This window comes from Danio aesculapii, chromosome 1, assembly GCF_903798145.1.
Source record: "Danio aesculapii chromosome 1, fDanAes4.1, whole genome shotgun sequence".
Taxonomy (NCBI): Eukaryota; Metazoa; Chordata; class Actinopteri; order Cypriniformes; family Danionidae; genus Danio; species Danio aesculapii.
In genome coordinates, this window is record NC_079435.1 from 27,304,570 (window position 1) to 27,317,762 (window position 13,193).

Here is a 13,193-nt window from a genome sequence, read left to right on the forward strand (position 1 = left end):
AACGGCTGAAGAGTGAAAAGTGCACAGGTTTGCAAACCTCACCTAAAGTTATAATAATAATAATGGCGCAGATGACAGCGATCATGACATGAGGTAAATGTTGATCCGCCAGCTGAGATCAATCGAGTGTTTTCGGAGAAGGTGACTGAATCTCGATGCGTTGCATTCACCGCGTGTTCAGCGCAAATGTCCGCTAAATATAAAATCTAACACTGTACACATCATCGCCAAAGAAACTCACCTTTACTAAGTTTACACTGAAACTACGGCTCATAACAAAGAGCGGAATTGCGCTGGTGGTCATCGCGAGAATCCTGCTCATAAATTGGTGCGGCTGACTCGCCTGCTTTATTCCACCAACACAGAAAAATGAAGATCAGCTCATAACGAGACTGAGCATTTACAATGACCCAAACCAAACCAAAACTTTTAAAGAGTGATAGAAGTGAGACTTTCTTTTGTCCGTTCTTCCTTGAGATGTATATTATTTTGCTATTGAAAGTAATACCATGATATTATACCGTCACCGTTCAAAAGATGAAAAATACCGTGATATTAATTTTAGGTCATATCGCCCACCCCTAATATATATATATATATATATATATATATATATATATATATATATATATATATATATATATATATATATATATATATATATATATATATATATATATATATATATATATATATGTATGTATATATATATATATATATATGTATGTATATATATATATATATATATATATATATATATATATATATATATATATATATATATGTATGTATATATATATATGTGTATATATATATATATGTATATATATATATGTATATATATATATGTATATATATATATATATATATATATATATGTATGTATATATATATATGTATGTATATATATATATTTGTATATATATATATATATATATATATGTATATATATATATATATATGTATATATATATATATATATATATATGTATATATATATATATATATATATATATATATATATATATATATATATATATATATATATATATATATATATATATATACATATATATATATATATATATATATATATATATATATATATATATATATATACATATATACACATACATAAACTATATCTACACATGTTTCATTGTAGTTCATTTATTTTTGCTGTTTTAGTTTTTATATTTTTTCGAATATATATATATATATATATATATATATATATATATATATATATATATATATATATATATATATATATATATATATATATATATATATATATATATATATATATATTAGAAAAATATATATAAAAATTAAAACAACAAAAAATAAATGAACTTCAATAAATCATATGTAGATATAGTTTTCTAATTACTGTTGGTCCAGATAATGTGTTTTTTATGAGTTTTAGGCTATTAGGCAGGTAATTTGTACAATTAAAATAATAAATTATGTGGTTTAGATATTGCCTCCTGGAAAATCTATTCTGATTCATGTCTCTATAGTGGTTTAACATGACATATAATTATTTTGGGTATATCTAATGACTATATTTGATCAGACAGAACTGTTTTACTCCATTATGTGTTATAATCCTGAATAAATGCATCTGTAATCATAGCGTATGATAGTGGCAATACTGCTCATATATGTCTTTATGTGTATGTTTGATTTATGCTGAATTAATGGTGATTTAGTTTCTGGTGGTTTTATTTATTTTTAGAGAATATATATATATATATATATATATATATATATATATATATATATATATATATATATATATATATATATATATATATATATATATATATATATATATATATATATACAAAAAATTCACCAAAACACTGAGCGAACCAGAAGCCCTCCTTAAGAACTTTCTGCCAAGCATGCAAAGACAGATGTCTGAATAAAGCATCACACCGGTGACTCAGTCCTAGTCTGGCTGACTTTTCAAAGTTTGACAAGTTATTTAAATGAAACAAGACATCCCAAATATGTCCAGGCAATTATTATCCTCCAGTAAATCTGACTAATGAGGTTTACAGAGGGCTATGTGAAATGCCTTACCCTGAAGAGCAGTTTAGCGAAAGGCTTCTTGGCCACCTGGGCCGGGCTGCACAGATTGTCATACAGGGCCGTGTCCACCATGCCGGGGTCCACCGCATTCACCGTCACGGGGTCTCCTCGGACCAGCAACTGCTCCTGCAGGTGGTAGGAGAGCAGTAGCAGGGCCAGCTTACTCTGAGCGTATGCAGCATGGGAACTATAGCATAACCTGAGGAACAGAGACAACATGGGAGAAAAGAATTCTGGTGTCAATGACAATAAATGTGCAGTTTGTGTTTGCAAACCCACTACGGTAAGAACCACCTGTGGAAACAATCTTCTTTCTACTTTTTCACTCTTTGAATTCAATGTTAAAAAAGAAAACAATGTCTGTAAAAGTGGTACGTGGAACAAAGAAACCATAAATATGGAATAAGAATGAAATCTATAATGTATTCCAGTTGGGTCACCTTCTGTGGTAACTGATGTCATTTGATCTATCCTGAAACTTTCATCATCTAAATATGTAATATTGTGCATCAGTTTCCATAAAGCTATGTATCAAGAGTAATGCAACAGTTACTTATTATTTTGATCGCTTGTATCAGTTGATATTTACATCGTGGTAATTAAATGAATACACAATTATCTCAAATGTAATGTTTGAGTTGTTTTTTGAAATGGGATCAATATTTTACAAGTCAATTTTTTGTTCATTATGTTTTTTGAAATTATTGAATAAAGTGTATACTTAAAATGCCATGTATACAAAAAAGTGCAGTTTTGGCAATGGTTGTGAATTTTGTGTCTAGAGTTTTGAAAATTGACACCAGAGTTCTGAAATTTGTGGCAAAACAATTGTAAAAAAACTGTGAAAAGATAAAACCTCAGATGAACAACATCACATGACAGCATTTTAGCAGTAATTACTTATCATATTCTGTATGGCCCGCTCAGTCTTTCAGATCATTCAGGAAGATCTCTGGAGTTTTTTTTGCACAGATCTTGTCACATTATTTGTCAGAATGAAGAATGGACTTTGATTATTTATAGTGGTTTCTTTTGCAGCTGTTTTGTGTTAGATTTGCTGTTGTGCTTGGGATCATTGTTTTGTTGCATGACCCAATTTTGGCTAAGCTTTAGCTGTCAGACAGGCATTGTGTCAACAAACACCTGGAAGCTCAAAACTAAAACTTCTGTAGATGTTCAGTTCAGGCATTTGATTAGCAGTTTCCGATTTTTTTTTTTTGTTAATGCTATATATTGTTATTCATATACAGTTGAAATCAGAATTATTAGACCCCCTGAATTATTAGCCCCCCCTGTTTATTTTTCCCCCAATTTCTGTTTAGTGGAGAGAAGATTTTTTCAACACATTTCTAAACATAATAGTTGTAATAACTCTGTAATAACTGATTATTTTATCTTTGCCATGATGACAGTAAATAATATTTGACTAGACATTTTTCAAGACACTTCTATACAGCTTAAAGTGACATTTAAAGGCTTAACTAGGTTAATTAGGTTAACTAGGCAGGTCAGGGTAATTAGGCAAGCCATTGTGTAACGATGGTTTGTTTTGTAGACTATCGAAAAAATATAGCTTAAAGGGGCTAATAATTTTTACCTTAAAATGGTTTTGAAAAATTAAAAACTGCTTTTATTCTAGCCGAAATAAACAAATAAGACTTTCTCCAGGAGAAAAAAATATTATCAGACATACTGTGAAAATTTTCTTTCTCTGTTAAACACCATTTGGGAATTATAAAAAATAATAATTATAATCATCGGGGGCTAATAATTATGACTTCAACTGCAGGTTTTGTTTTCCAAATTCCCACAAAACATCAAATAATGATGAGGAGAAATGAAAATTTCATTGAGCCACCCAAGCCATAGACTTTTCTCTCTGCTACCCTTAGCCAGATGGTTCCGCAGTATCCGATCATGCACCAGCTGACTGAAGGAAAGTTTTTTTTCCCTCAGACTATCAGGCTGATGAACACAACACACCCAACACAAACTCTTCCACACCCATCACTGCACACCATCAATATGTAGCATGCACTGAACTTTAACCAATCCATACTTAAAACAATACTTCCTACAGCTATGTGCACACCTATTCATTGTAAATATTGCTGTCAACACTGACAACTTTACAATGTCCTGTTTTTTTGGGACTATGCTGTTGTATGTTGTTGTATTTTGCACTGTCTGTATTTTGCACTGTCTAGAGCCAGCACCTAAGCTTTTTACTCATAACAGCACAGGTGCTGCTGATAATGTGACAATAAAAGTGTTTGATTTGACTTGATTTGGGTGTCCTAATTTTTTCATGATCATTTGAATGTATTTATTTTGAGAGGGACATGCACGACAATACATTGAACCCAAAAGGCAAACATGTTTTGTGCCAGGTTTTAGTTTTGCACATGCAGCCCTTGAACAGCTAGATCTTTAAACACTCTGATAAGGAAGAAGCAGAAGAAGCAGTACAAGAAGAAGTACAAAGACTATTGAATCCACAAGACATACTTGTATCTTTTTGAATGGGGAAAAGTGTAACAATCAATATGGTGAATAAAGCCCCTCCCACTAGTACAGGAGCCAATCATTGCTCGCTATATGGTGAATAAATCCTGCCTTCTAGTACAAAATGATGATACTCCTGGGGAGGGGCTCAGACCAGACGTGAGTTTCTGCAGATTTTGTGTGATTTGGATGTTTAGAAATGAAACCAAAAAACTGTTGATGTTTAATTTTATTGGTGATTCCTAATGTGAAATTCATTTGTAAGCTTAGCAAACAGTTTTGGAGAATTTTATACTTCCCCATTCAGACAGAATGCCCAAGCATACTGCCTGAGAGGTGTTTCAAAGATGGGCACTGAGTGAAATGACTTGTCTTAAGCCTCATTCACACTACAAGCGACTTGCAGCAGCAGAGCGACAAACAATCTTTCATTTCAACAGAGAGCGAGCAAGTTCCGGTGACCTCCATCTATGCGAGTGACAGTGACCGTTGGCGACCAGGTGGGCATGTCGAGTGACGCAACAAAGTTGAGAATCCTTAAACTTTATGCAAATGAAGACAGACTTTCTTAAACGACAGCTGATAGGAGCACTAGAAGAGCTCACAAGATTCTCTCTCAGCTCGCTAAGTCTCAGAGGCCAGTAGTATTCAATTAAATTAAAAACCAAAAGACCATCGACTCTACCTGCGCGACTAAGACCGACGAGGGTAAAGACCATCGACTCTACCTGCGCGACTCCACCGAGCAAAGACACCGACAAAGCACTTGAGTACTTTTTATTACTTTATTGTTTTACGTTATCTCTGCACTCATTATTGTTTTCCTTGCACTCTTATTATGTGTTTACTAATTCCTGTTGTTACTAACACTCGCAGAGCACGGGAGGTATGCTGCAGGCGCAACCCTCACAACCTTCGATCAATTCATGTATCCTCTATTTCATAACTCTCTCTCTCTGTGGGCCTCTGGAATAGTCAATCTGCTGTTAACAAAGCAGATTTTATTACCTCCATAGCCACTCATTCTGACTTTAGTCTCATGGCTCTAACTGAAAGCTGGTTGAGACCGGAGGACACTGCTACACATGCAGCTCTTTCTACTAATTTCTCTCTTTCCCACACTCCTCGTCAGACAGGGAGAGGGGGTGGGACTGGACTACTGATTTCCAAAGAATGGAAATTCACTCAGAGACCGTCCCTGCCAAAAATCAGCTCTTTTGAATTCCATGCAGTCACCATTATCCACCCCTTCTGCATAAATGTGGTTGTCATCTACCGCCCACCGGGTACATTAGGTCACTTCTTAGATGAACTGGATGTTCTTCTCTCATCTTTTTCTGATTATGACACTCCCTTGTTGGTGCTAGGTGACTTCAACATCCACATTGAAAGACCTCAAGCTGCTGACTTCCAGATTCTGCTTGCATCTTTCGACCTCAAAAGAGCACCTACTTCTGCTACTCACAAATCAGGTAATCAACTAGACCTTATTTACACTCGACATTGCCTCGCTGATCAAACACTAGTAACTCCACTACAAACATCAGATCATTTCCTTCTCTCTCTCAACATCCACATTACTCCTGAGCCGCCACACACTCCAACTCTAGTTGCCTTTCGCAGAAACCTACGCTCTCTCTCTCCCAATAGACTATCCACCATTGTTTCTAACTCTCTTCCTCCATCTTGCAAACTCTCTGCACTTGATACGAACAGTGCCACTGATACACTCTGCTCCATGCTAACATCATGTCTAAACAGACTATGCCCTCTTACATCCAGACCAACCCGGGCCAGTCCTCCTGCACCCTGGCTCTCTGATGTTCTCCGTGAGCATCGCTCAAAACTTCGGGCTGCTGAGAGAAGTTGGCAAAAAACTAAAAATCCTGAACAGCTCATAACATACCAAACTCTTCTGTCTTCTTTCTCGACTGAGGTTACTTCTGCAAAGCAGACATACTTCCGTCAGAAAGTCAACAGTGCCACCAATCCTTGCTTGCTTTTTAAAACATTTTCCTCCCTCCTCTATCCTCCTCCTTTACCAGCATCCTCCACACTCACTACTGATGACTTTGCTACATTCTTTTGCACCAAAACTGCAAAAATCAGTGCTCAATTTGCTGCACCTACAACAAACACGCAAGATACACCACCAACACCACACACACTCACCTCTTTTTCCCAGCTCTCTGAGTCTGAGGTGTCCAATCTCGTGCTATCAAGCCATGCAACCACCTGTCCGCTTGATCCCATTCCCTCTCATCTCTTGCAAGCCATTTCTCCTGCAGTCATACCAACACTGACTCACATAATTAACACATCTCTTGACTCTGGTCTATTCCCTACTTCATTTAAGCAGGCTAGGGTAACCCCACTGCTAAAGAAACCCAACCTGGATCAAACGCTACTTGAAAACTACCGACCGGTATCCCTGCTTCCATTAATGGCCAGGATTTTGGAGAAAGTAGTGTTCAATCAACTCCTAGACTTTCTTACTCAAAACAACCTCATGGACAACAAGCAATCTGGCTTTAAGAAAGGCCACTCAACTGAAACTGCCCTGCTCTCGGTCGTGGAGGATCTCAGACTGGCTAAAGCAGACTCTAAATCATCTGTCCTCATCTTGCTGGATTTATCAGCTGCTTTTGACACTGTAAACCACCAGATCCTGCTATCTACGCTTGAGTCACTGGGCGTCGCAGGCACTGTTATTCAATAGTTCAGTTCTTACCTCTCGGACAGGTCATTCAGGGTGTCGTGGAGGGGAGAGGTGTCCAACCTACAGCATTTAAACACTGGGGTACCTCAGGGCTCTGTTCTTGGGCCACTTCTCTTCTCTATCTACACGGCATCTTTAGGAACAGTCATCCAGAAACATGGTTTTTCCAACCACTGCTATGCTGATGACACCCAGCTATACCTCTCTTTTCACCCTCATGATCCCTCGGTTCCAGCTCGCATTTCAGCCTGCCTGTCAGACATTTCACACTGGATGAAAGATCATCATCTCCAGCTTAACCTCACGAAAACGGAAATGCTTGAAGTTTCTGCCAACCCGACTCTTCACCATAACTTTTCAATCCAGATGGATGGAGCAACCATCACTGCATAGAAAATGGTAAAAAGCCTTGGAGTAACGATTGATGACCAACTGAACTTCTCTGACCACATTTCTAGAACTGCTCGATCTTACAGATTCGCACTCTACAACATCAGAAAGGTCCGACCCTTCCTATCTGAACATACAGCTCAACTCATTGTTCAAGCTCTTGTTCTCTCCAAACTGGACTATTGCAACTCTCTGCTAGCCGGGCTACCAGCTAGTTCTATCAAACCTCTTCAGCTGCTTCAGAACGCAGCAGCACGCGTGGTCTTTGATGAACCCAAAAGAGCACATGTCACTCTGCTACTCACCCGTTTGCACTGGCTGCCAGTTGCTGCCCGCATCAAATTCAAAGCTCTGATGTTTGCTTACAAAGTGACCTCTAGCTTTGCTCCTTCATATCTGCTCTCACTTCTGCAGATATATGTGCCCTCCAGAAACTTGCGTTCTGTGAATGAACGTCGCCTCGTTGTTCCATCCCAAAGAGGGACGAAATCACTTTCCCGAACTCTCACATTCAATCTGCCCAGTTGGTGGAATGAACTCCCTAACTACATCAGAACAGCCGAGTCACTTGCTGTCTTCAAGAAACGACTAAAAACTCAACTGTTTAGTCTCCACTTTCCTTCCTAATCTGCAACTGGCTCTCTGGCTATACCACTAACTGTGCCCTCTCTCTCTATCTCTCTCTCTCTCAAAAAAAAAAAAAAAAAAAAAAAAATTTTTACTAATGCTTTGCTTCTTAGACTTTACACACCTGAAACTTGTCTATAGCACTTGTTCACTGCTGCTCTTATAGTTGTGTAAATTGCTTCCTTGTCCTCATTTGTAAGTCGCTTTGGATAAAAGCGTCTGCTAAATGACTAAATGTAAATGTAAATGTAAATTCACCTTTATTTGTATAGGGCTTTTACAATGTAGACTGTGTCAAAGCAGCTTCACATAAAAGGTCATAGTAAATTGGAACAGTATAGTTCAGTTTGTAGTGTTTAAGTTCAGTTCAGTTTAGCTCAGTTCAGTTTAGCTCAGTTCAGTGTGGTTTAAAAATCACTACTGCGAGTCCAAATACTGAAGAGCAAATCCAACGATGCGCAGCTCTACAGACCCCAAACCATGCAAGCCAGTGGCGACAGCGGAGAGGGAAAAAAAAACTTCACTAATTGGCGAAGTGAAGAAAAAAACCCTTGAGAGACCAGACTCAGTTGGGCACGACCATTTTAATTTCTCCGCTGACTAAACATCTTGTGCAGAGCTGCAGTCTCAGCGGCGGAGGCTGGAAGCTGGCCTTAGCGAAGACTCGTCTGTACCTGGCGCATCACAGGAACATGTTCTCCACTCCTCCATGACCACCAAAGTAGCTGCTCAGGATATGGACACCTTGGGATCATCTCGTTGTTGGTCTTGGATCGAATCAGAGACTCTGCATAGTCTGAGGGCCTCGGGAATAGTATCCCCAGGTGGAAATGGAGAATAAATAGAATAATTAGCGTGGCTGCTGTTTACAGTGTATATAAACAAGATGCAGAAACCTGTGTGGAAACCCGCTAAGTGATGCACTGAGTGTATGCTTTGCTAAACAGATAGGTTTTTAATCTAGTTTTGAATTGGGAGAGTGTGTCTGAGCCTCGGACGTTATCAGGAAGGTTATTCCAGAGTTTAGGAGCCATAAATGAGAAGGCTCTACCTCCTTTACTCGACTTTGCTATTCTAGGCACTACTAGAAGTTTTGAGATCTTAAAGAGAGGGTTGGATTGTAGCGAGACAGAAGGTTGGTTAGATAAATGGGAGCTAGATTATTTAAAGCTTTTTATGGAAGAAGCAATATTTTAAATTCAATATGAAACAAACTTAACAGGCAGCCAGTGTGAGGAGAATAAAATGGGGGTGATGTGATCAAATTTTCTAGACCTGGTAAGAACTCTGGCAGCTGCATTTTGTGCTAATTGAAGTTTGTTAATAGAGGATGCTGGGCAGCCAGCAAACAGAGCATTGCAGTAGTGCTGCCTAGAAGTCATAAAAGCATTAACTAGCTTTTCTGCATCTGAGATGGATAGCATACTTCGTAACTTAGCGATATCTCAGATGAAAGAAGGCAGTTTTTGTGTCATGGGATATATGATTTTCAAAAGTTAAATTGCTGTCTAATTTGACACCCAGATCTTTTATAGTAGAGCTAGCGCTAACTTTGTATCACTCTAATTGTAGATTGAGTTGCGAGATCTTCTGTGTACAGGATTTAGGCCCAATAAGTAATAATTCTGTTTTGTCTGAGTTTAAGAGAAGAAAATTGTTGATCATCCAGTCTTTAACATCTTTAATACACTCAGTTAGCTTAGACAGTTTAGACATCTCCTCAGGTTTAGTTGAAATATATAATTGAGTATCCTCTGCATAGCAGTGAAAGCTGATCCATGTATATTGTAAACAGCAAAGGGCCTAAAACTGATCCTTGAGGCACCCCATACTTTACTGGGCTGACTTGTGAAGGCTGTTCAATAATATTCACAAGCTGGTAACGTTCAGCTAAGTATGACTTAAACCATATAGGGCCCGTCCCTGGACAACTGTAGAATTTAAGCGATATTGTGGTCAATGGTGTCAAATGCCACACTAAGATCGAGTAAAACTAATAGCGAGATGCACCCTTGGTCAGCAGCTAAGAGTAAATTGTTGTTTATTTTCACTAATGCAGTTTCTGTACTGTGATGAGCCCTGAAACCTGACTGAAACACTTCAAAAACATTGTTGGTCTGCAGAAAGGAGCATAGTTATGCAGAAACAACTTTTTCTAGTATTTTAGACATAAATGGAAGATTTGAAATAGGCCTATAATTAGTTAAGTTGCTGGGGTCCAGTTGCGGTTTCTTAATAATAGGCTTAATAACAGCTAGCTTGTAAGGATTTGCAACATGGCCTAAAGATAAAGAGTTGATAACATTAAGAAGAGGTTCTCCTATAACAGGTAGCATGTATTTGTGCTGTTAATACCTACACAGACCAGCGTTTGCAGCAGGTCACCACCCAGAGCGACAGGCAGCTACACAGTCGCTGCTAGTCTGAATGAGGCTTTAAATGGACTTTGAGAAGGAGGAGAAGGAATATCTTACCATTTAAACATACCGACTCATTTACATAGTGCATTGGACTTATTCTGCAATGTGAAATATGCTTTTTACTGCAAATGTTTTAAAATTTTGATTTACTTCTCTACGAGGGAAATGACTTGGAATAACAAACGACCAGAAATGGTCAAACTACTTGCCTTACAAAGATTAAAAAAATCATAATAATAATATAATATAATAAGAAAATACAAGTTTGCAACATCAAGCAGCATAACAAGCTGCTTTTAAAGCAAAAAATTAGTGCAAGTGAATAAGACCTGGAAGATTTGAGCCAATAAGATTCCAATGGCTGCATCCTCTCTCACATGACAGAATAAGGTCAATATTAACATTTAACTTTTAAAAGAATATGCTCGACAACATTGTAATTTTAATATCACCTAAACTGCTTAAGTATATGTCATCTCAGCGTCAAATGAGCCGAGAGGCATCTAAAGGAGACAGTGACCCTTCCAACAACAAAGCAAAAATCTACTCAAAATCTTGCAATTTTATGCAACTCTGGAAGTCCTAGAATGCCCTAGAATGAAGAATCCATGTCTAATCTTTCAGCTGACTCATTTATCCGTTATTTATACCAGCAGATGTCTTTGCGCCCACCCCGTCCTCTCTCTCTCTCACCTTGAAGGACATATTTATTAGGAATCTTCTGTGCCAAACCACAGCATGAAGCCCCCCCCCACACACACACTTAACATACAGCGTGACGAGAAGCCATCAGCAGTCACAGGCAGGCACCTTGTTTGTTGTATTATATTTGTTGTTTGTCAGTATTTATTGTAACACTCATAACTGGCCCATTCTGCCTCCCAGGAGGCTTTGCAGCATTCAGTCAATCAATACACACATGGAGCTCTGAATCACGCTGCATGTTATAGTGACTGTGTCCTTGAGCCATAGAGAGCCTCTGCAGTGCATGACTGCAGTAACGGTTGAGGACTCTCAAGACTGAAAAGCAATAAAAATGGACGTGAGGAAAAAAAATAGGGTACAATAGTAGCATTATATTGAGAGGTAAAGCAGGTGTAAACAGGATGGATAAATCTGTATTACGGTCTATGATTAATTTTGGACAGGGAAATGTTCTTGCTTTTAGTAAAATAAAATATTAGAGATTCACCAATATTTAGGGGTTAGTTTATAGCTAATGCTAAATGAAAATGCTTCCATCATTTACTCAACCTCAAAATGTTCTAATTGCATGAGAGTTCTGTTCTGTTCTGAACACAAATGACGGTCGGTTGGTCGGTCGGTCTGTCTGTCTGTCTTTATGTTTGGCGAGCGTTATTACATTCTATAACACTCTCACCAGTCCTTGCTCCTTCTTTGCGTCTAATACCCCAGTTTGTCATGGAGGATGAATGAAATGTTCATGAGTTAAAGTGAAACTGCCAAACTGCAGGCTCACAGGTCAGGTATACATCTGCGCTAAAATATCAAGGTGAAAGTTATTATAGCTTGCGTAGAATAGACCCAGCAGCACGATAAAGCTGATAATGGCCCAGCACTAATATTCATATATATATATATATATATATATATATATATATATATATATATATATATATATATATATATATATATATATATATATATATATATATATATATATATATACAGTTGAAGTCAGAATTATTAGTCCCCCTGTTTATTTATTTTTTTCTAAACATAATAGTTTTAATAACTGATTTCTAATAACTGATTGATTTATTTTATCTTTGCCATGATGACAGTAAAAAATATTTGACTAGATATTTTTCAAGACACTACTGTACAGCTTAAAGTGACATTTAAAGGCTTAACTAGGTTAATTAGGTTAACTAGGCAGGTTAGGGTAATTAGGCAAGTTATTGATTAACGATGGTTTGTTCTGTAGACTATCGAAAAAAAAATTGCTTAAAGGGGACAATAATTTTGACCTTAAAATGGTTTCAAAAAATTTAAAAACTGTTTTTATTCTAGCTGAAATAAAACAAATAAAACTTTCTCCAGAAGAAAAAATATTATTATCAGATATACTGTGAAAATTTCTTTGCTCTGTTAAACATCATTTGGGAAATATTTAAAAAAGAAAAAAAAAATTTAATATGTTGATATGTTAATATATATAATATGTTAAGTATTCTGACTTCAACTGTGTGTGTGTGTGTGTGTGTGTATATATATATATATATATATATATATATATATATATATATATATATATATATATATATATATATATATATATATATATATATATATATATATATATATATATATATAAACAGTAAAGGAATATATTTCTAAACATTGCAAAAAAAAGTTTGCTGTGCCTTGTTGATATTTTCAGACCAGCACAACCCTAATTTTCATGTTTT

The 13,193-nt window shown here is 36.6% G+C and overlaps 1 protein-coding gene across 2 annotated transcripts in view; it reads right to left on the reverse strand.

Annotated features, from left to right (window-relative positions):
* dhrsx (dehydrogenase/reductase (SDR family) X-linked) overlaps positions 1-13,193 on the reverse strand; it is a 107,559-nt gene that overhangs the window by 18,839 nt on the left and 75,527 nt on the right. For both annotated transcript variants that reach the window (XM_056458247.1, XM_056458237.1), the window contains exon 6: positions 2,092-2,299. In XM_056458247.1, the coding sequence (XP_056314222.1) occupies positions 2,092-2,299 (208 nt within the window). The remainder of the gene's footprint in view (positions 1-2,091; positions 2,300-13,193) is intronic.